Consider the following 23,728-nt stretch of genomic DNA (forward strand, 5'->3'; position numbering starts at 1 on the left):
AGCAAGGCAAGTTCTTTGAAATGGAAAGGCCAACCACATTACGCACAACGTATCACAACTTTTCACCCAGAGAACTATAAAGCAAGCATGCATATACATACCCAACTTGGGCACTGTCACGATAGGGCAGCACTGAAAATATACTACAGAAGGATCTTCTGCCACTGATAAGGACTATTCTAAAAAAAAAAGAAAGAAAAAGAAAAAAAAAAGAACAAACAACAAACTAAATGCAAAGACTCTTAAAATAAAAGAAACAACTGTAGCAATTAAGCATTCATGGAATTCACAGCAATATTTGCACACTCCCGCTGCCTCCTCTGACAGATGGTATTCTGTGCTCCTTGCGAAATGCGACCTCAGCGCAGAAGTACGCTGCCTCTCCTCACCCAAAGGGTAACGTGTGAGACGCTCGCCAGGGTCTCTAAGGAGTACACACGAATCCTCTCTAGCGAGAGCTGTTGCCTATGGGTTGCACAGCAAGATAGAGCAGACAGAGCCATGAGTCTGGGGTGCCCAGTGCTGCCAAGAGTCATGCCACATGGAAACCATCCATTTCTACTCTGCGGTGAACAATGCAAAAGCAATAGTGCCAGAAACCGTGAGCAAGAGCCACTCAGATGCCATTGTGATCGTTAGGGTTTTTTTTTTATATGCTGGCAGCATGTTAGGTTCTGAGAATAAATTAAGGGAACAATTACATAATCAGTCTTAGCCTCCATTCCTGCTATAAAGATACTACTGGAAACAGTTCTGCATGATGCTCTTATGCAATCAAAGGCCACTTAAGAAAACATTTAAAAAAAAAAACTCTCAAAAGTACTTATCCTGGCGTATGAAAATAACTTTTGCCAAAGAGAATTGCTGATAAAAAAAAAAAGTGAGAAACAAGTGGAGGAGATTAAAAAACTAACATTCTTTAACACAGTAGCAACACAACACATCAGATATGGAATTGACTTTTATAATCTTTTTCTTCAATAATCATGATGATAAAATCAGAGGGAAAAAAAAAAAACCAATACTACTAACTGCATCAGGATTTGGAGATTGTGACCTTGTTTTTACAACTATGATATTAAACTGTCTACCTGCCCAGGATAAAGTCGGGTTCCCTGGCATGGCAAAGCAAGCCCTCTGTCTTCTGGCTCTTTCTGCTTCTCCGGTCTCAACAAAGAGGACACCCCCCCACCCCCGCCACCGTATCATCTGCCCATGCTAAAGGACTTGCTGTCCCCCACCTTTAAAAGACCCTGCTGTTTCATACCCGTCCTTTGCCTGCTGTGCCCAACTTAGTATGCTTAGTGAATTCCTATTTATTCTTCCAAACCCAGCTCAGAAGTCATGGCCCCAGGAAGCACTTCCTTCCCCTTCACCGAGTTACTCATGCCCTTTTTGGGTGCTGTCTGTGGCTCTTTATTTCCACTGCCAGGAGGACACCAATCACTTAAAGGGCTGCTTACCATTGCCTCCCTCCTCTTCCAGAGGGTGAGTCCAAGGGTGGAGCGCATGGCAGCCCCTCCATGAACAGTGTGGGCAGCGCTGTGCTTCACAGCAGCTCTGGAGGCCCCATGACTTGGAAGGCGGGACCAGGCCTATGCGTTCATCCCACAGTGATTCATGTCAACAGTGGTTAACAGGACTGAAGCCACAGTCCCGGCCTCAAATGTCAGCTGTATCATATTTGCATGACCTTGGACCTCTTACCAACTCTTCTGAGCCTCAGTTTCCTCAACTAAAACGACAGGATAAAATTACTAACTAGCCTACAGGAATCCTGTAAAGAGTAAATAAGTCTATACTGGGAAAGCGCTTGAAACAATGCCTGGCAAATAATGACACTCAATAAATATTAGCTAGTTTTACTGGGACCCGCCTTCTAGGGTTGAGGGAAGTTTGACCAGCATAGCACCTGGATTCTGAACCTCTCCAGACCTCTGTGCTAAAATACACAGGCCTGCTAAGACGTCAAAGGCATTCTCCGAGGGCAGCTGAGGGATGGCATGTGACTACAGATGTGTAACCTGCACAGAGAACTGTCTCTCCTCTCTCAAGAGGCTTCTCACTGGGTAGCACCGACCCAAACCCTGTCACCACCGCAAGAACAACAGTGCCACATGCAGAGTGGGCCACCAAGGCCTCAAGGGCCAAGAGCTAAATAAGTCATGAGCACAGCACCTTGCTAAACACCAGCCAGCCTCCTCCGGCTCTCACTCAGGGCGACCGGGGCAGATTCGGACACTGTGGACACAGTAATAGTTAATACTTATTAAGTATCCATTAGATGGCCAATTCTAAATGCTTCAACTGATGAAAGCAAGTAAGTGACATCCAAAAGGGACACACTAGCAGGTGAGAACAGTTGGGGATCTGAAGCCATGCTCTTTACCACCATGTGCCCCGATGCTTTGCCCTTCTCTAAGACTTACTAGAAGAGTCTGTCCCTGTGGGTCTGACTGGGTATCCATGGACTTCCTGGACACCAAGAAGTCAACCTTCATCCACATTTCCTAGGGTGGCTTTCCAGCCTGGCCTGCTGGTGATCAGGCTGGGAATGGGTGGGGCCAGACGGTGACCCATCACAACCACCCTGAGATCAGAGCTGCCGGCACCACCAGATGGAAGGATAGAGGTTCTCCAAACAACCCCCACCTGCCCCTGCCATCCACCCAGGAGAAAAGCCTAGAACGACTCATTCCTTGAGGTGCTCATCATCCACATCTTCTGCGACACAGAGGAAGGAACGTATCAAACAAACTCAACTGGCTCAGTGTCCGTGCGTTTTCTCCATGACTTAGTGCTAATGTGTGCTTCCTTCCCACACACTGATTTTGTTTGGACATTTTTAATAGAACAAGAAAACGAAAGAACATAAATGCATGTGAAATTAAGTATTCTTTCCAAAGTTCTAACCACAACGTGCCTATTAGTAAATGGGCTGCACTGTTCTCCAAACGAGTGCTCGTCTGTGTGGTCCTCACCGTTTAGGTGTCAAGAAGAGGCTGGCAGCCTGAGTCTCATTCAGAAAAACATGTTATTCTAATGCAGAGGTCAAGTTTAGCAACTATGAATATGGAATGTTTCCCAACAATCCAGAAGGGTTGGTCTTTTTCTGGTTGGCCATCTCAAGCACCAGGAGTAGGGAGGAGGTAAGTAAGGAACACAGCATCTTTGGTACGGTACTTCCCTTCCATTTTTGGATGGAACCATCCCGTTGACTCCCATGTTATGCAGGGTTCAGAGGAGGAATCCAGAGCAGAGACCTGGACAGCAGTTCCACACAACAGCTCCCTGGGGAGCAGGAAACAGCCAACGGAGCTCCCAAGAACTCATCCAACGTGTTTCCCGAAGTAGCTCTGAATCCAGGAGGGGCTTCAGGCTTTAGCCAGAGCAGGCAAGTATCAACCAGTGGCAAGCTCTTGCCTCCAATCTTCTCCACGAGCAACTCTGAGCAGTGTGAACCTAAGGAGAGGCCCATTGGACCAACTGCTGTGTCCCAAACCTGGAGGATTCCTGTGAATTTGCAGCTTTCCTCTCCATAAGTACTGGGGAAATATCTATCATCATGGTGATGCCCAAGAAAATCAGATTTGTGTCCCTTCTTCAAGCGCTTCTGTATTTGTGAAAGAATTAAATCGATGGTAGTTGTCAAGAATGACACAAGACAGCCAGATTCCATTTCCAGGAGACTTCAGAAACTGGCTACCTCCATGTGTTGGCCTCCAACCGCTGTAGTTATCTCTTGTATGCCCAAATTGCATGTGGAAAGCCCACGTGATTTTCCCTTCTGTGACACTTAACACTTGACTTGGAGTCAAGGTGACTAGAAAGCATGACACAAAAGATTATAACTTCAAAAGAGGAATTAACTCCAGAGAGATCGGTCTTTAAGAAATGAAAGATCACATTTCCATACCAACATCTGCCAGAGGAGGAGAAAACAACAACAACACAAAGGAATAAGCTCCCAGGGCTGCAGCCCACATGAGCAGAGCTGTTTCTGGACACGCAGTGTTTTCCAAACCTCTCCAGGATGCATTAAGAGCACCATCTTCCTTCTTCACATAGCTTCAGTTCCTTGTTTAGGAAAGTGTTTTTCGTATGAGGAAACTAGGGCTTCAGGCCACAACGCTGCCAAAGGGACACACCGCCTCTGAGATACTGGAGTCTTCCAAATAGCCAGGAGATGCACAAGGGCCGCATGGCTGACAGAGCATCACGGACCAGTCATTAAATCTGCTCTCAACCCCTTAGCCCACAGCCAGCAATGTCTCACCAGGGAAGATCTCATGTCATCCTGGACCCTCAACTGTTCCCTCTAATGCTAGAAACTGCCTTTCTGTTTTATTTCCAGAACCCTGAGGCATCCCTGTTGGCTATTAGAAAGTTCAATCTCTCCCAGGTAGAATAGTCCATGAGAGCAGACATATGCTCTTAAAGACAAAAACAAGCTACTAACGTCTAAAGTGAGAGCAAAGAAAATCACATTCACAACAACGGTGGGTGAGCATGAACACGGCCCAGGGCATCCACGGCCCAAGAGTCTACGTTAGGTATTGGGCACGCACATACACTGCATTCCCCAATTCTGTAGTTCATTTCCTACATGACCAAGAAGAAAGAAAAAACACATCTGCGAATGTTGGTGTCAGGGGTTGAATCGTGATCCCCAAAAAGACATGTTGAAGTCTGTGGCACCTCTGAATGTGGCCAGAAATATGGTCTTTACAGATGTAATCAAGTTGGGATGTGTTCATACTGAATTAGGATGGGCCTTAGACCCAATGGCTGGATTTCATAAAGACAGACATTTGGAGATACCCAGATACACACAGAGGAAAGGCCATGTGACAATGGAGGCAGGGACCAGAGCGGCACAGCCAAAAGCCCAAGATACCCTGGACAGCCAGCTGCCCCCAGAAACCGGACTAGGTGACAGATGTTCCTTCTCTAGAGCCTTCAGGAGGCACAGGACCCTGCGGACACCCTGACGGCTGACTTTGGCCTCCGCAGCTGTGAGAACACATGCTTTACTGTTTTAAGCCCCCTAGTCCGTGACGATTTGTAGGGCAGCCCCGGGAAGTGAATACGACCAGCATTTGGTCACTTTGCTCCCACGGCTGCGCAGCGCCACACGCCTCCCGTGTCGGCCGTGCACTCACGCACGGTTGCCCGGTGTGCGGAGAAAATAAAGCTGTTAAGACTGACGCCAGAAAGCAAATGAATCTTATGAAATCTCAGGACCAGAGCCTGCCAGGCACTTTCTCTTTCCAGCCCCCGCCCCCCCCACAACTGCTTCCTCCTCCCACAGTACTTTGTTACAAGCTGGGGGGGAGCCTTGACACACACCCCCCCTTGCTTTCTGAAGGGCTGGCAATTACATAGCAAATGAATGAAAATTAAAACAAAATCAAGATGTTCTTGTTTCCTCTATTTAAACTCTTATTAGCCGTGGGGGCGGGGGATGCTTTTCCTCCTTAGAACACTCACCCCTGCATGTGCTGTAGTTGGGAGGAGGGCAAGAGCAGACAACCTGGGGGCATACCAAGCCCGCTCTTCACAAAGAGCTCTGTCTCTCGCATCCTGGAGTGGGATGAAGACAATCTCCCAGTTCTGGAAGTGGGAGGAAGGAAGGAGCCTGTGGAGAAGAGTGACCTAGAAGCCTGGGCAAGAGGTAGGGCTGAGGCCAGGGGCAGGTGCTTGGAATCTGGGTTGGGGATGTGTCAGGCTCCCATGCAGTCAGAGTGAGGGGATCTGGGGGACACGGAGCTGGCCTGAGTTAGATGGGAGAAGGCATCTGAAGGTCTAGGCTAAATAGCCCACAAATACAAGATGGTGGTATTAGTGGCTGTGTCCATCTACTTATCACGACTGCCACACCACCCCCATCTTCACAGCCACCCCGTGACTGCCAACACCACTACTACCAAGCACAGGCCTGCACCGCCAGCTTAAGGGGCATACCTTACCCCACAGCGTAGGGGTAGTGGAGGCCCCTGAGAAACAACTGTGTGCGCTCTGCCTCTCCTCCCTCCCTTCCACAAATACTTTCTGAACGCTTAACTCCATGCCAGACCTTGGGGATCTGAGGATGGATGACAAAGATGAGAGCTCCATCCTCACAAAACTTCTGGTGGTAGGAGTGGCCTGATTGAGAAATAGAGGTTGCTATCCAAGGGACAGCTAACCTGGCCTGAGGGAGGCAAGGTGGGCTTCCTGGAGGAAGTGACACCTAAGCTAAGACCTGAGGGATAAGGGGCAAAGAGAAGATAAGCTGGCGGAGAGACTGCATGAGTCAAGGCTGAGACGAGAAAGAGCAAAAGGCCTACTGGAGGAACTGATTATGCAAGAAAACACTGCTGACCTCACGTGCCTGACCCACCAGGCTCTCCACGCCCCTCTGTGAGTTACGGTGACCAACACTCACGGCATGCTCAAAGCTCACACTTGGAGGCCGTGGAACTGTACACTTCCTGAGAGTCAGTTATGTACATCCCCAGCCTGTTTATGCCAGTTGTACTTGTTGCTCACTTGTTCGATAAGGCTGTACAAACTGATGAAACGTGAAGGGAAAAAAGGAGAAATGCTACAAAAAAAACACCAAATGCTTTAAAAAGTATTCAGTTAAGTCACTAAAAAGGGGGGGAATGCTAGAAAGACAACTTTCAAAGATTAGGAAAACACTGAAAATCCAACAGGATTTTACACTTAAATTCTTGAGTCACTTTAATGACGTCTAATCTGGGGACACCTGGCTGGTTTAGTCAGTAGAGAACGTAACTCTTCATCTCAGGGTTATGAGTTCGAGCCCCACACTGGGTGTCGAGATTACTTAAAAAAAATAAAAATCCTGGGGCTCTTGGCTGGCTCAGTTGGAAGAGCATGGGTCTCTTGATCTCTGGGTCATGAATTCAAGCCCCACGTTGGGTGTAAAGATTATTCAAAAATAAAATCTTAAAAAAAAAACATAAAATAAAAATCTTTTTAAAAAACGTAAAAAGAAATAAAATCTTAATAAATAAAGAAGCCCAATCTGGACATGGCAGCAATAGGTGGGAATAATGATGTGTGGTTTTGATGCCAGAGACACAGTCCAATCCATGGGCCCAAATGCAAAGAAAGGGCTTGGCATCAAAAAAACCCTGCTGAATGGATGACCACCAATACGCCACAGTGTTCAAGCTACACGTGTAATCTCTGTGGAGATTCTTCCACGGACCACTGAACTTCCCTCCTAACCACACACTTCCTGTAAACAATCCTGCAGAGCTGGACGGCGTTTTGGCGGAAGAGCAGTAGAAACTGGGGAGGCTGCAGGTGTGCTCCTGAAAGGCCTCCTGAGCTGCGGAGGGAGTGAGTCCTGGGGCTCAGGAAGCCTGGGAGTGGTTAAGACGGTGACAGTGACAGTGACCGAAGCTGTGGCTAGATGAGCTCCCCAAGACAGAACAGGCATTGGAGCTGCCGAGAGTCCTGTGAGCAAGAAAGGGAGTGCGTTTGCAGGGGCTGCCATAACAAGGGCCCACCTGCGAATGGCTTATACACAGAAACTGCTTATCTCCTGGTCCAGGAGGCCAGAAGTCCGAGCCCACAGTGTCCACAGGGCCATGCTCCTTCTGACGAAGGCACTAGGGAAGGGCCTGCTCCAGGCCTCTCCCCTAGCTTCCGGGAGCACCTTGGCAGGCAGCAACATAACACCAACTTTCACAGGGCCACATGGCACTCTCCCTGCATGCAGGTCTGTCTCTAAATTTCCCCCTTTGAACAAGGACGCCAGTCAGATGAGATCAGGGGCCCACCTGGCTCCAGTACAATCTCAACTAATTACATCTGCAATGACTCGATAGCCAAAGAAGACCACATTCTGAAGTACTGGGGATGGGACTCAGCAAAAGAATCTGGCGGTCTGGCCAGGAACAGGGAAGTAGGAGGAAAACAAGCCGAGTGTCAGGTTAGGAAGCCTAACCATGCGCCATGGAGCCCTCTGCTACCTGCTCTCGTGCGCCTCCAGGACAGGACGGGTCGTGGTGTCCTGAGCCCTGGCCCGAAGCCATGTGCATGATGCTCTTCTCCTCTGACTGCTGTATACCACTGGTGGGGACCACGATCTGGTCTCCCCTGGGCTCCTAGGCCCTCTCACCAAGCAGAGAATTGAAGCAGAACCACTAAGAGAAGGTTCTAACTCCCAAACCCTACCTCTGTGACTCATTTTATTTCCTGTAAATCACACTGGTTGAAAATCAGTAACAAATGCTTGCACACTTCAAAGAGGTCTGCACACGTGAAGCACTGAAAATCCTCTCTCTAAAGCTCGGTGCAGAGTCCCAGGATAACCTCCATGCTTCTTAAAAAGGCACGAATGATAAAACCCAGCCTCATGGCGCTGGCCCAGCATCCCCAGCGGACAGTCTACATGCCCAGCTCCTCCCTTCCTCCTGCCGCTCACAGCACCAGCGGAGGTGCGAAGAAAAGCCGCTGGGTCAGCACATGGAGGCCAGTTCTGGGAGCCATCTGGGGTTGGGAGTCTGAGTGAGGCCTGGGGATCGCTGAAGGCTTCTTTAGTCTGTCCACTCACAGTCCTCCAAGCCTGAGGTTTCGCTGATGGCTGGTTACAGACCCATGGATACAAATAAAGATGCTTCCTTGCCAGCCTGTGCTACTGGGGGATGGCAGGTTCTGGTCTTTAACAAGGAACAAAAGTTCCCCGATGGGAAAAGCATGCTTGGGAGGGGCAGATGTTCCACAGAGCCTCACAGAAGATGCTTGACATCTATCAAATCAGATGCATTCATTTCAGGAGAGAAAAGGCAATGACATTTTTCTTCTTTCAAGAAGGTCAGTCCAGAAATTAACTAGCGGTTTTATTTTATTTTTTTGAGATGTACCATTTCCTCCAACTCATTTTTCAAACTAAACTAGGCTGACAGATTGGGACTGATGAGATCACAGACAAGGTCTTAATTTAGTTATTACCCATCCCCTGCCTTCCCTCCAAAATGTTCAGTATAAAAAGGAAAGGCTACAACTTGACTTCAGTTGCCATACTTTTCCCATCTGACTCTGGAAAGCAGATAAAGGGAGCTGAAACCTTTTATATCTTTTCCTTCCTGTTGAGTCCACACTTTAAAGAAGCAACACCCTAGAGCTCACTTCTTTGTGTCCACCCCCATCTCAAACCCTTCTAAACCTCTTTGAAATTTCCTCCCAAAGAATGAGACAGCCCAGTCACTGCAAAGAACATTTTTCTGCCTGTTCAGAGTGAAATGATTCTCAAAGTGGACCTGGGGGGTGGACGCTTCCGGGTACGTGGCAGCCATCACCTGTGTGCCATGCAGATGTGTGAAAAGCAGATGCCTTCTGCAGAGTGCCGCATGATGCCCACCAGCCGCGAGCCTGAGGAAGGGTGTCACCCACTTGGCAGTGAGGGCTCTTGCCTCCTAGCGCTCTCAAAGACAAATGTGTATGGCTCAGGAACTGGAAGCACCAAGAAAAAAGATCCTTTCCTAATAGGACCATGTTGGTCACTAGACACAAATGTCCTGAAAGGTCACGAGGCCACGTGCGTGTCTTCAGTCTTCATGCTCAGAAGCCCTACCTTTGCTCTGATGGGCCTGTTCTACCTGGCCCGCAATCTGCTCTCCCCTGGCACTAGCTGGCCTGCCAGCGTTTGTCATCTGCAAGGGTGTATCTTACCCTGAGGACCGAGACTCGTCTTCACTCCTGTTGAGCCTCTCCTCCCCAGCAGACAGTGGGGCTCTTGGCGCAGATGAGAGCAGACGGCGACTGGCTTTTCTCTGCTGACTGGGCGGCCTGCGGCTCCCACCTGCCAACCGCCCTCCTCACGGGATGTTCAGGGGCCTTGTTCCAGACGCTCTGGCACGGGAGCACTGGCCATCTCTCTTTCATGACAGAGTATTTGCTCACACATTTGTAATAGTTTTTTGAAGACATCAAGTCATTTTTAAACTTCATTATCAAAATAAACTCACTTTTAAAAGACAACACACGATATACGGATCTGCTCATTTTCTGTAAGGATAAGGTTACCAAAAAAGTCCTGCAGTGCTTGCCCTCGATTTTTGGTTAGCTGGAGTGCTCCTGTTCAAATGCAAGCCCGACGACGCTGGTCCTCTGCTCAGCGCCGTCCATGGCTCTCCTGGGGCTCACGATAAACACAGACACACAATGCGTTCCTCCAGAACTTCTCCTCCTCTCTCCCTCTCTCTACTCCTCACGTGCCAGCTTTCCTACAGTTCCTCAGACACACCCCTCAGCCACATTCTAGTGCTACTGACCCTGCAGCTGCTGTCCCACCCACCCTGAATGCCCTTCCCTGCTGGGACAACACAGAACCAGCTCCCTCACCGCCTTCAGACCTCTGCTTAAAAGTCTCCCCACTGGGGCTCCTGGGTGGCTCAGCCCATAAAGCGACCAACTCTTGATCTCAGCTCAGGTCATGCTCTCAGGATCATGAGTTCAAACCCTGTACTGGGCTCTGTGCTGGGTGTGGAGCCTACTTAAAAAAAAAGTCTCCCCATCAGTGAGGAGTTGCCCCCACCCCGAATCCCCAGCTAGCCTGTAAGTCCTTGAAGAAGAATCTCTGTCTGCTTTATTTATAGAAATATCGCATCACTTCAAACGGTGCCAGCACAGGGCAGGCGCCAGCACCTCTGCAGGTATCACTCTGCATTCCGTGTCGTTCAGGAACTACTTCATCGGGCCCCTTCTGTCTGGATGTACATGTCTCCTCCCCCCAGAATGGCTGTTTATATACAGGCAGTTCAATGCAATGCACTCTGGCTGTTCCCATCCACTATGTGTTATCCATCTTTCCGCGGGGAAGGGGCCTGGAAAATCCTAGGCCAACTGCAGTGAGGCCAAGCCCATACAAACCCAGCGTTCTAAAACAGCTCATGCTGATCGCAACAGGGCAGACGGGAGTGACCCTGGCTGGGTGTGAAAGCGATACATTTCCCTCCATTAGGACAAGCTAAATTAGCTCACTCTGTAGTTACGACACACTGCTAGTAGGCTCTCTGGAAAACGCTGTCCATCTAAATTCCAAGATACGTTTCACACGAACTTCACTGACCTCCATTTCATTTATCCCTGCTGAGTTTAACTCACTGAGCGGGGCCATCTCCAGCCACCGGGCCACAGAGGTGCGGGGCCATCCTCTGCAACACATTCCCCTTATCCCCCTGCCTTCAGTCTCCCGTCTGGCCCACAGCGAGGCTTGCCGGCCTTGGCTCTGCGGGAGGCAACACACTTAGGAGCCTACGGTGTGCTACGGTCCTACGAGTCCCCTTCAGGCGGACGCTGGTCAGCTCACAACTTCAGCCGCCTGCAGGCGCTCCAGCTGCACAACCACCCAGCGAACGCCGGGCTGCGTGACAACGAGCCACAGTCTAACATTCTGCCGAGATCAAGAAATGTTATGTCTACGGCGGTCCGCTAATTTACTAACCTAGTTACTCCATCAGTACAGGGATGAAGTTAACCTAACGTGACTTCGTCCCAGTGAAGTCATGTTGATGGCTAGCAACCTCCACTCTTAGGGAAAGCACATGAACCATCTGTTCAACGGCCCTCTCCGGAGCTCTGCCAGCAATCCGCCCGAGGCTCGCTAGCTAGCCTAGGATTGTTAGAGCTCACCCTCTGCTACCACCTTGGTCTCTTCTTGACTTTTTTAAGGCAACATCTGCCTGGCATTTGACTTAGAACTTCTTTTATTCTCTGTGATATTTTAAAGATCATTTGTTATTTCTAAATTCTTTCTATTCCCTGGGATCTAGGTCCCAAAGACTAGCACTCACTTCAAAATCTAAGGCCTCTCTGTCCACTTATTCCTCAATAAGCGATAGCTATTTACTGGGAGCCTGCGGCGTGCCCAGCACGTTGCCTAGTTTACAGTCAACATTTCACAGTTCCGCCTGCTGAAGAAGCGAAAATGAGGCCAGCGGCTGACATCGGCTCTGTCCCTGTACCATCAACTCCGAGAAGTTTACCATCCCTTCCTTCCCTCTCTGAATAGTTTTAGAAGCCCCATGGCTATCACTTGCATTTTATTTGACTGTGGCAAAATACATACAGAATATAAAATCGACCATTTAACCATTTTTAGGTGTACAATTTGCCATCATTAAGTACATGCACAACACTGTGCAGTCACCACCCCTACTCCCAGGACTTTCCCATTACCCCAAACGGAAACTCTGCCCCCCTTCACCCAGTCCCTGGTAACTGCTTATCTGCGACTGTCTCTACAGATTTACCTATTCCGGATAGTTTGTATAAATGGAATCATACACTGTGTGACCTTTTGTGTCTGGCCTATTTCAGTCAGCATGATGTTTTCAGGGTTCATACATACTGTAGCATGTTATCAGTACTTCATTCCTTAATTATGGCTGAATGGTATTCCTTTGTATGGCTAGCCCGTATTTTGTTCATCCACTCATCTGCTGAGGGACACTTGGTTTGTTTCCACCTTTTGGCTGTGGAAAATGGTGAACACTGGCATACAACTATCTGTTTGAATTCCTCTTTTCAATTCTTTTAGGTATGTATCTGGTAGTGGAATTGCTGGGTTATAGGATAATTTTATGTTTAACTTCTCGAGGAACTGCCAAATTGTTTTCTGTAGTGGCTGCACCATTTTACACTCCCACCAGCCATGTACAAGGATGTCAATTTTTCTTTCTTTTCATCAATCTTTACTTCACTCTGGACTTTAGGGCTCCTCAAACTATTCTTACAAGTTTACTTAAGCCATTCTTTTATTAGTCTTTGGCCTTTAGCTAATGGATTTTAAAAAGCAGAGTTCAACAGTTTTCTCAAAATCCACCATGACATGCTGTCCTATAATATTTGGATCTTTACCTCCCACCTCTCCCTTTGATTATGAGAACAAGCTTTGCAATCTGATGCCTGGATCTGGATTCTACCCCCAATTTCCAGCCATGTGCTCCAGCTTCCTCCTTTGTCAACTGGGATGATGAGTGTTTTCGTCTCCTACGGCTGCGGTAACAAATTACCACAAAGCCAGTGGCTTAAGACAACAGAGTTATTATCTTATAACTCTGGTGGTCAGGACTCTGAAATGGGTCTCGTGGGGCTAACATCAAGGGGTTAGAGCCAGTTCCCACTGAAGGCTCAAAGAAAGAATCTGTTTCCTTGCCTCTTCCAGCTTCTAGGGGCCGCCACAGTCCTTGGCTCATGGCCCCTTTCTCTATCTTCAAAGCCAGCAATGGCAAGTTGAGTCTTTCTCACATCCTATTACTCTGACACTGACTCCCCTGCCTCCCTCTTCCACCTTTAAGAACCCCGGTGATTACCTGGGCAAACCCAGATAATCCAGGATAATCCTGCTATTTCAAGGGCAACTGGTCAGTGACCTCAACTCCATCTGCAACCTCAACTCCCCTTTGCCACGTAACCAACATATTCACAGGTCCCAGGGAAACGACATGGACATCTCTGGGGGGCATCATTCTACCTAACACAATAACAGCAAGGTTGTTTCTAAATTCCTTCCATTCCTCAAGATACACAGTTCTGAAAACTAAAAGTCACTTAAAAGATCTCTCTACTCACTCACTCACTCAATACCCATTGAGTTAATGAAACAAAGCATATAAAGTACTTAGAGCCTGGTATCCAGTAAGCACTCAATAAATGTTACCAATTATCACTTCATGATCCACCTATTTAAAATCCCTTTTGGCCATGTGGTTGCAGCCGCAAGAATCCACTTCATAGTCTGAACGTTCTGAGATCTGTCTTCCTAAAACCCAGCCAAGCACTGCTTCCTTTCACAGCCATCAAGTCCAACACAACTTCCCCATCACCAACCTGTGTTGTGTTTGTGTTACAACAGAAGTGAAACCGGAGCACGGCAGCTCCCCTCACCATGGCCCCTAACTTGTGAGGAGATGAAGCACCACGCGGGGCTGGTCAAGAACTCGTGATACCATCTGGTCCCAACGGAAGAGCTGAAGCTTCCATCACTGGGTCTCTAACCTGTGTCCAGCCTGCAGCCTTCAGCCCCATATGGCTCAAGGGTCTGCAACATGACCCCGAAACACCCGGAGCTTGGTGCTCTGCACTTTACCCCCACATGAAGCCTTCCAGCAGGTCCCCAAGGCCAGCTGCACAGAGTTCACTGATTTTGAAGAAGGTGAAGATAGGTTTTCCTTCAAGTAGATTCCATCCTCCATCAGAATCACACCTTTTACTGAAGGTGCTCACTGCTACTTCACACGTCGCTGAGATTCATCTCATGTCACAGAAAGAAGTGGGAGAACAGGAAGCTGGCCGAGACCCCAACGTTAGGTTCCAAGCGGCTACTTGCTGTTCGTCCACTTGAGTTCGATGCAAGTATTCTTTTATCCTATTTGGTTCTCAGATTTTATGATTTTTCTCCTTCCTGTTTGGAAGTGTTTTTCACACTCACAGGTTAGGCACGGAGTCCCAGAACAGATGCTCCCCTCTCCTGGTGTCAGCTGCACTAGTCCCGGCACCTCAACCCCCTTCCCCTTTGGTGCCTCTGTCACACGGTCAGCAGGCCTGGGGACGGAGCAGCCTCCACACTGAGGTCTTCAGTTCCAGAGCAGCAAGTGGGCCCGGGTCCGGCCTGCAGTCCTGAGAGTCTGGTGTGTGCTAGTCGGAGGTCACAAGGACGCTTGGGAACTGGCACAGCCGTGAGTGGGAGCTGCTGCGGAACTGGGCCTGGGGACTCTGCGGGCCCCTTCTCAGTCTCCTTCCCCGGGTACAAGAGGCAGGATGTCAGTACTCAGGCCACTCCAATTTCAGTCCAGACCTCCAAGCTCTTGAATGAACACCTCCAGGCTTCACTGTAAAGCCTCATTCCTTCCCAATCCCGGCAGGCAAACTCGAGATCCTCGCTGCAAGAGCGCACCCTCTGGTGTGGTGCCACGCACGGGCCTCAGTATACCCGAGGTGGCAGAACCGGAGACCCCTGCCCATGCACCAGCCCCTCCCTTCCGAGAGCGCAACCAGGACCCCTCCTCCCCACCACCACTGGACTAGAGCTCACCCACACGCCCTTCTGTCAGGACAGTCTCATGCCTGCTGCCCAGCTGCGGTGGGGGCAATTCTCCTTTCCTTTCTCGAAAGGCTGGGTCACATCCTCCCATTCATTAGCTCTTGACCACAATTTCCTTCTGTCGCCTCAGAAACCGTATTTTCTTCCTGATGTCCTCTCAAGTTGTTTCCTTCATCTATCTAAGGACAGTCCAGCCTTGCCAATAACCCAGAGGAAGAAAGGAGAGCACCTCCAGCCCTTTTCTCTTCTTCTGGCACAGGAGAAGCAGAAGCAGCTCTCACCTGGGCAGTTACAACTGACTGGGGCACAGCCCATAGCTTGTGGTTCCCGCAACAGCCCTTAGCTTGCTTTCTTGCCCTAAATTCCAGTTCTCAGATCTTCAGATAAGCTAATAATCCTTCCTGGCTCCCTCTGAAAATCCCCCAGCAAAACTGCTAGCAACTGCATGCTTTCTGGACTGTTTATGCTGTTCCTGGGTCAAGGGTGTGCCGGGAAGGCCGGTTCTGTCCTGTATGCCGGCAATCCCATTGGCCCCAGTGTTTTATTAGCTGTATGGTCTCACTACCGCACCAGGCTGGGCACTTAGCTGCCTCTCTACCCTCCTCAGCGTCCGCACCACCAGAGCTGGGGAAGGCGATAACCTGGCCCACTCCTTTGGCTTTGTCTTGATTTGATTTGGGAATTAAAGGCTACCTATGTTTACTCTATGGCTAAGGAGATTATGACAAGAACACAAATGTAAATAAATGATGAGCAATTATACTAAAAATGGCATGAGTGAGGTTTCAGTTCCGTAAGAGCCTCAAAAGAAAAATAAAACAGGATGGTTCAGGGAATAAGATACAATAACTGTGAGAGATTAAGTGAGAGAAATTCAGAGTATTCTCTTTAACAGATGATAGCTGGGTACATTTTAACTAAAAACTCTGTATTTAAAATAGGAATATACACCGACTATACAAACCCTAGTTGATGAGGGAGCTCGGTTCTGCTATTCTAAAACCACTGAATAGCTATAAAATTATGTTCCCTATTTCAGTCAGTTTAAAAAACAGGTATTAACTTCAAGAAAACAAGATTTTAAAACACCATAATCATTAGTGTTACCTTTCGGGTTGTATAGTGTATTTTATACCAAATTACAGACAGGTACACTGGGCCTTAGTCAGTCCATGCGTCTAATTCAAGACTTTTTAGCAATTTTCATTTGATATGGATTAGAAATTATTAGTGGAGCCTATATGGTTTTCTGTAAATCCAGAGGCACTAAAACAAAATGGTCATTGTGGCAGGGCCTCTGCTCTAGGGTGGCGTCTCTAACTTTCCTGTTCAGGGGAAGCCGCTCGGCAGGACACAGGTCAGTGGGGAGGGGTCATCCCTAAAGGGTACAGACAGCATCAGGGACCCTGAGAGGTCTTGGGGCTCTGTTCCGTGCTGTTGTGAGGCTACCGTGAATAGACTTATTAGCCCTTCAGACGGAAGCATGCCCGTGACAAGGATCTGATCTATTTGTTGCCAGGAGTTTTAATATCAGGGTTATACAAATTTCAATCACGGTCATTTTCATATAATAGCACTTTCCAAAAGAGCAATGGAAGAGCTGCAGAAACACGTGCTCCAGATGTCAGCAGGCCTGGGAATCCGAATAGGTGCCCAAAAACAACCTGCTAGCAAAGCTGTCATTCTGCTCTCCTAACGAGTCATCAGAGCTGGCACCAAAACCAAGTTCAGGCACAGACCTGGTGGGATATTTACTGACCAGAGCATAGAGCCCTAGTGAAAAAAAGGAAACAAAATGCAACAAAGCAGAAAAAGAAAACAAAACCAAAAATGCAACTTTTTGTTTGGTTTTCTATAAAAATGTATTTGAGTGCTATTAAATAGTCCATTTGTAGTTAGCCTGAAAATCTCACCGAGCCCTTTGATTGCTATCAGGGAGCATTATTTTCTGTAGAGTTCTCTGGGTGATTCTAGTGGGAGTGGGGTGGAAACAGTCTGTTTGGGAAGGTTCTGTGAGGTCCCGTTCATGTGAACAGCGTGGGCTTCTCTGGCCAGGCCAACAGTCCCCTCCCCACATCGTTACTGGACCACCCCCTCCTACCGCACGGAGGCTGGCGGGGCGGCTCTTGCTAGTGTGGTACCTGCCATTCCTGGTATCGTGCTGCCGCATGTTCTTGATAAAATGAATCTTCTTAAAGTTCTTTGGTCTGGGCGAACCTGAGAGAGTTCGACATCTGAAAAATAAAGTCATTTCAAAAACACGGTCAGTTGCCCGCAGGACAGCTGAGACATCTCCGCACAAAGACAGGAAGGAAGACCAGACAAATGGTTTGAATCACCCCAGGAATAATGAGGACAATACGGCTGGAAGCAAGGAAGCTTTAAAAAAAAAAAAAAAAGGCCAACGAAAGACAACTTCCTTGATAATCCTGATAATCATTTATATGGGTCTCTGGAAAGCCAGCTAATGAAAACTATTGTCCTCAGTTACAATAACATAACCGGCATGGATTCCAAAGACATTATTCTTTCTTGTCATCTTAAAAAGAATCCTGTATCAACACCGGTAATGGGAACAGAAAACTGTAAATTTAAAGAATTTACAGGGGGAAGAAAAACACTGGAAAATTTAGTTTAAAAGCAACGCCAAACCATTCTTCTTCCGTAGCAGGGTTCTGGCCTGCACCACCTGGACAGCTGCTCCAATGCTTCACCTGACTACGCACGCCTGGAAGTCACGGCTCCACTTCGAATGAGCGGCTCTTTTCTTTCTCTTTTTCCCCAAGATACATTTACTCTAAATGAATATTTGTTGAACGACTTGGATTCACATTCCTTTTTTCCTGGAATATATGACACTGCCTGCGCTACAGGACTAACAGAACACACCGCAGGCTAAAAAGATCTTGTTTGTCTCTATTTCTTTACAAGTTACCTGGCAAATTCTAAAGTTATACAACTGCAACAACAAGAAAAAGGGCAAGAAAAAAAAAATCAACAAATAAGAGTCTGAAGTTTGGTCTTGTCTTGAGAAAGGGAGCTGTGACGTCTCTATTTGGGTTTTTGCTACCAATTTTTTTGTCTACTTAAACCTTTCTGACCATTGGCCCCAAGGGCTGGCTCCTGCCATGGGGCGTGGGTACTTAGGACCATGGGCTTCGAAGAGTGAGTTTTGGAGCAGCAGTACCTGGCTTCCCAAAGCCACACTGAGCTCAGGGGTGGGGCTATCACCTGAGTTCAGTCAGTTCTGAACTTTGAGGCTTCAGGTAAGACTAACAAGATGACCCAACAAGGAGGTACAGTTGAGGGCAGGTGGGCTGTGGGGGCATGCTGGGGCACAGGACTGGGGAACAGACCTGCACAGCAACTACAAGGACCCAGCTCAAGGGAAACCGGGTGATGACCCTTGCCCAGACATCAGGTCTATGTCCCCCCAAGCCCCTTTACCCACCCTCTGGTAAAGACCCAGTCTTCCTAGGAGCCATTCCCCCAGAGTACTGAGAATGATTTTTTTTTTTTTTCCTATTTAGCTTGGGGAAAACCCCATACTGCAGTAAACGAGTGCAGACTAAAGCAGACATGGTATCAGATATTCGGCCCCTTTCATTGGGAAAATGGGGTTCCCCAGTCTTGGGTCTAGAGTGTAGAAAGCCCCCTTCAAGTCATGTCCACCGCATCAGAGTGGGGTCCACAGGCCATGCGCAGAGCCCATGTGGCCCTGTAGGACACTTCAGCAGCAACCACGGTCCTCCCTGCCTCCAGCCCCAAACTCACTAACTCTGACACCCTGACCTATCACTAGTAATATTTCAGACCCCTTCCGGCCTTGTTGTGAGGATTAGATGTAATGACACATACAAGAGATTCATAAACTATCAAATGACACATTCAAATATAAGCATTCACATTCATACACGTGTATACAGAAGCAAATATTTGTATATAAATCTCAGTGCTGTGACTGTTAACAGGCCATTAGCTACAAAGCATGATGTTTTGTTACCATTTGCCTCCTAGATTCTTAAAATTGTAGCTGTCACTAAGGGTCCTGAATTCTTGGTTTTAGACTCTTTTTAAAAAGACCCGTATTTAGTAGATATTTCCTGTGGCCTTCAGGCAGGTTTTGAACAGATAGCACCCATCAATCCCCCTTCCCACACCAAGCTTCCAAACTCAGATTTAGTCTTACTGAGGTTCAAGGGCATGAAGCCTCACTCTGCCTTCTTGGGGCAGCTCTCTGGAAGCAGACCCAGGACCCCAAACTGCCTCAGTTCTACCACTAAAATGACTGCTTGAGTCTACAGGCCACCCAAGGTCCCTGAATGTCTCTCACACACACTGCAGAAGCACTGGCGAGAAGAGAATCTCTGAAAGCTTTAATAAAGCTTTGCTTCCATTGGTTTCTGGATAAGGCCAAGTGTCCAGAAGTGTCCTCATACTCTTACCCTGCTTCCCCCCAAACAGCAGAGCTTCCTGAGCTAGCCAGACTGAGGGCAGCAGGCCAAGAGCTGGACTGTGAGAGTAGAGGGTAGGTACTCCTGCCCCCAGCAGCCAGAAGCTGGTACAGATCCCAGCCCAGAGGAGGGAAGACCTGAGCTTCTGCCTACCATGCTGGCAAGAAGAGCTATTACTACCCTTCAGGTTTCAGCACAAAATTCCCTAGCCTTCTGCTAGGACTGGAAGTCGACAAAAGGGCTACAGGTGCTTGCTGGCACTCACTGGGAAGGAGGAGGTGCCAGTAATCACTAAATGGTGCAGCAGCCAGCACCCATCAACCCAGACAGGCTGGAAAACGGGCAGGTGGAGATGGCTGGCACATTTGCCACCACCAAATTGAGGTTTTTCTGGACACCTCGTAGCAACATCCCCGGTCCTTAATACTAGGATACCAGGTCACCACCAGGCAGGTGGAAAACTCCTTAGTCTAAAGGCTCTCATTATGAACGCTTAACTCTTGGCGTTCTAGGCAGGTGTACGGGACGCTAACTTATTAGCAAACTGTGATGTGCAAGAGAAAAGCGAGACTTGAAAAAACAACTTATCAGCACCCAATTATAAGCACATATGCTACTAATCTAGCTCCTCCTTCAGCAAGTTGTTTGTTGTCTTGCATTTTTTAAAGCATTCAACTAAACCACCAGGGAATCTAAGAAATGTTTTAAAAGAGAACTGTGGCATTAGCAACAATTGCCAAGGAAACTGGAAGACTGAGCACTCAGCTTGTGGCAGGTTAAGCAAAGAACGAATTAATTTCAGTATCCATTTTAAAACATACATCTCAAGTGATGCAAAATTAAATTAGGATAGAATTAAATTAAAAACTAATTTAATGAAAGATTAGCTCTTTCTTGTTAGCACTGATTACAGCACACAATTATGCAAAAGGTTTTTAATAGATGCCTTGCAGCCATTTGTTCAATGTGCTGAGTTTAAAAGCAAGTTGGGCTAATAGCCTTCCACCCCCACAGTTCCCAAAACACTTCAGTATCATTACTGGTACATTCATTTCACAAAATTGGGAGCTGGAAAGGACCTCAGAGAGCACTCAGTTTGCCCTCCCATTTTACAGATGGGAAAACCGAGGCCCCAGAGAAGCTAAATAAAATGTCGAAGTCCAGGTAACCAGTTAGTAGAAGAATCAAACCAAGAATTCAGGCCCCCAGACTCCCAAATGAACATCCCTTCTGTTATGCCATGCTAACCTTATTTCCTAGGAATAAGTACATTTCTAAGTTAGTTAGTTGTTATATTTAATTCTAGAATAGTTCCATACAGAATTACCTTAGTTTCAGGGGTACGATATAGTCATTCAACAATTCTGTACGTCATCTAGTGCTCATCCTTTCTAAATAAATATTAGAACTTTTTTTAAATTAAAAAAAAAATCTATTAGGGAAAAAAAAGCCTTCCCAAATTGCCCAGATTCCCTTGGTTTCAAACTTTTTAAATTTTATATTTACACAAGATTTGCTGGAAACTAAGTATAGTATTCCGTAAGTAAGAGTTGGATAAATTATAGCTAAGGCAGATAAGCCCTTTTTACTGTGCTCCTTTGTAGTATCAGACGACTGAAAGGTAGAGGATCAGCCTGTTTGGATTCTGGGAGGAAGGTACAGAGGTGACCACGCGGCACGTGACCAGACACACAGCACGTAGCTCCTCCTCGCCCTTCTCCTCCCCCCTGCCCTCCCACCCCGCCTTAAACCACCTGAATCCCTGAAGACAGAATAACATATTTTTACCTGCTTTTCCTTGACTCACAGCTACCACAGTGCTTTAAAACTGAGGCTTCTCGCAGCCTCTCGAAACACCAGGAGCTTTTTAGTTCTATTCACTGATTCCCCCATTTGTGGCAAGAGTGACCTTACCAGCTCCGATGCTAAAGCCGCTCCGAGCCACCTGAGAACATTTTCCCTCCCTTTTCGAGGATTACTCTGGACCAGAGCCAGATCCCTAGGTGGACTTTTTCTGCAGCTTTTGGTAGGACTACCCAATGAAATAGCCTTCTCCCAATATTTAATAGTAAGGGACAGAAGAACACTCGCACCCAAGCAACTTTAATCAAACTGCCACACGCCATTCACCCTAAGATGGTCCCAGAGATTACGTACGTCTTCAAAAGGACTTCAAAAGTGGAAATCGGACTGGAGGGCCCTGACTTTGTCTTTGGAATGACATCAGCAGCAAGACTCAGTCACCCAACACTTTCGATCAGATCCGCAGCCTGTCTATGCTTCACCTTCCATCCAGGTGGTCTGTGGACAGGACTAACCTGGGAGTAAAGCCCCAGGCGGGGAAGGGGCAGGCTCAAGGGTGAGAAACCTCGGTCCACAGCAGCACTCTGTCAGGCTCAAAAGATGAGTCCGCACTCCTGAGTTCTAGTCAGGGGCCAAAGCACGAGGCGTGCAGATGTGGATACCGGAAGCAGTTGCGAGCCAATGGGAGAGTACGTTCTCCCGCACGCCTCCCCCGGCGCAACCCGTGCGCACGCCCTGTGAAGCCTTGGCGCATGCCCTGTGAAGCCTCGGCGCATGCCCTGTGAAGCCTCGGCGCATGCCCTGTGAAGCCTCGGCGCATGCCCTGTGAAGCGTCCGTGGCCCATCCTGGCTCGGTTCCTTTTGCAGGAGAAGCACCCCATAACCAGCCCAGCTGAGCCGCTCTGAGGACTAAAGGAGATGTGCTGTGTGAATATGATCTCCTCCACTCAAGGAGGGCCAGGGGGAAGTAAGGCACAGATGGGGGTCGACGGTGACATGCAGGATGAGAGCAAGGAAAGCTGCCAGAGGCACGGCACAGCTCAGCAACTGCGGTCACCCAAACACCTTGGGCTACCTTTCTAATCCAATGGAGAAATCACTTTCGGCCCCAAGGAAGCCCTCACAGCTATCCTAATCTGAGTTTCCCCAGCAACTGGTGATGGGGTCATGTGGTGGGCACCTGCTAATGAAATCCAGGATTGTGATCACTGTGTCACTGCACCTAAGAAAGTTGGGACAATGACGGGCTCGTCTTCATCAAGCAGCAGCTTTCACATTGAAAAGGAAACAGCACCCAAATCCACCATGCAAACTGGCCTTTCCCAATACATAACTGAGATTTAATACTGCTCTAGTGGTCCTCAGGCTTGGGGTTTCCAAACTGTATAAGTCTGGGGGTCAGTCCATCATTGAAAAAATTTAATTCTGCAGATCAAGGACTTAAAAAAAAAATCAAACTTTGGCTGTCATATTGTACTGTAGGCCATTTACATACACCCAAAGCAACAGTAAAAACTTACCTCCGTAGAGGGGCATTCTCCTCAATATCTTCCAGGGTCTCCAAGGATGATCTCTGGGAGATGAGGCGACGTCTGCAGAAAGAGGGAAAAAAAAAATCTAGGCGTTAAAACTGCGTTGTAAAATGGATCAGGCATTTCTGTAAATCTGAAACTGTTTTAAAAAATAAAGTCTATTAAAAAAACAAAAACAAAAAAAGACTGGACAAAAGCTATCTTTAAGAGGCTGAAATGTTCCCAGCCTTCACTCTGAATGCGAGGCCCATCTTGCCTTGCTGAACCCTGAGCATTCGTCCTTGGTTAACAGGGCTGCTTTATGTTGACCAGGGAAGTGACTGATCCTTTCATGCTGCAATTTTCTCAAAAAAGACAAGGTGCCTCTTATAATATAAACTTGGAAACTGTGCAGTTTTTCTAAAGCATTAAATAGTACTGTTAAATATTCAAATACCCAATGGCCTGAACCAGGTTAACTGATAAATATTAAATTTTAAAATTGTATTAAATAAAATCTCAAAATCATTAGGATGCAATAGAAAAGTATGGTCTCTAGATGGCCATGATTTCAAAAGCAACTAGAAACGAGGAAGACATTACCCCTTTGGGAAAGTTTCTCAGAGACCAGTAAGAATAGACATGATTAGGCAAAACATGGACTCTTTTGGGCTGCTAAAGAATTGCAAACCACCAGCTAAAACCTCCTTAATCTAGTTTCTTTTGCCAGATTAAAATAAGAAGAGGTCCTAGTTAACTGAGAATATTGTTATAGAGACCAGGGTGGTGTGCAGAGGCTGGTAACTTTACCATCAATCCATTTGAACAAAGACCATCATTTCATAGTAAATGGTTTGGCTGAGGATGTAGATAGAAAAAAAATCTAATTGGGTTTT

General features: G+C 47.6%; 1 protein-coding gene across 1 annotated transcript in view; it reads right to left on the minus strand.

The window, feature by feature from the left end:
• The window catches only part of CABLES1 (Cdk5 and Abl enzyme substrate 1), a 120,754-nt gene that overhangs the window by 42,785 nt on the left and 54,241 nt on the right, over positions 1-23,728 (minus strand). Inside the window, exons 2-4 of the mRNA XM_040632658.1 lie at positions 22,842-22,913; positions 17,206-17,298; positions 102-179 (exon numbers count right to left, since the gene is read on the minus strand). Of these exons, the coding sequence (XP_040488592.1) occupies positions 102-179; positions 17,206-17,298; positions 22,842-22,913 (243 nt within the window). The remainder of the gene's footprint in view (positions 1-101; positions 180-17,205; positions 17,299-22,841; positions 22,914-23,728) is intronic.

Source organism: Ursus maritimus, unplaced genomic scaffold (assembly GCF_017311325.1).
Source record: "Ursus maritimus isolate PB19 unplaced genomic scaffold, ASM1731132v1 scaffold_18, whole genome shotgun sequence".
Lineage (NCBI taxonomy): Eukaryota > Metazoa > Chordata > Mammalia > Carnivora > Ursidae > Ursus > Ursus maritimus.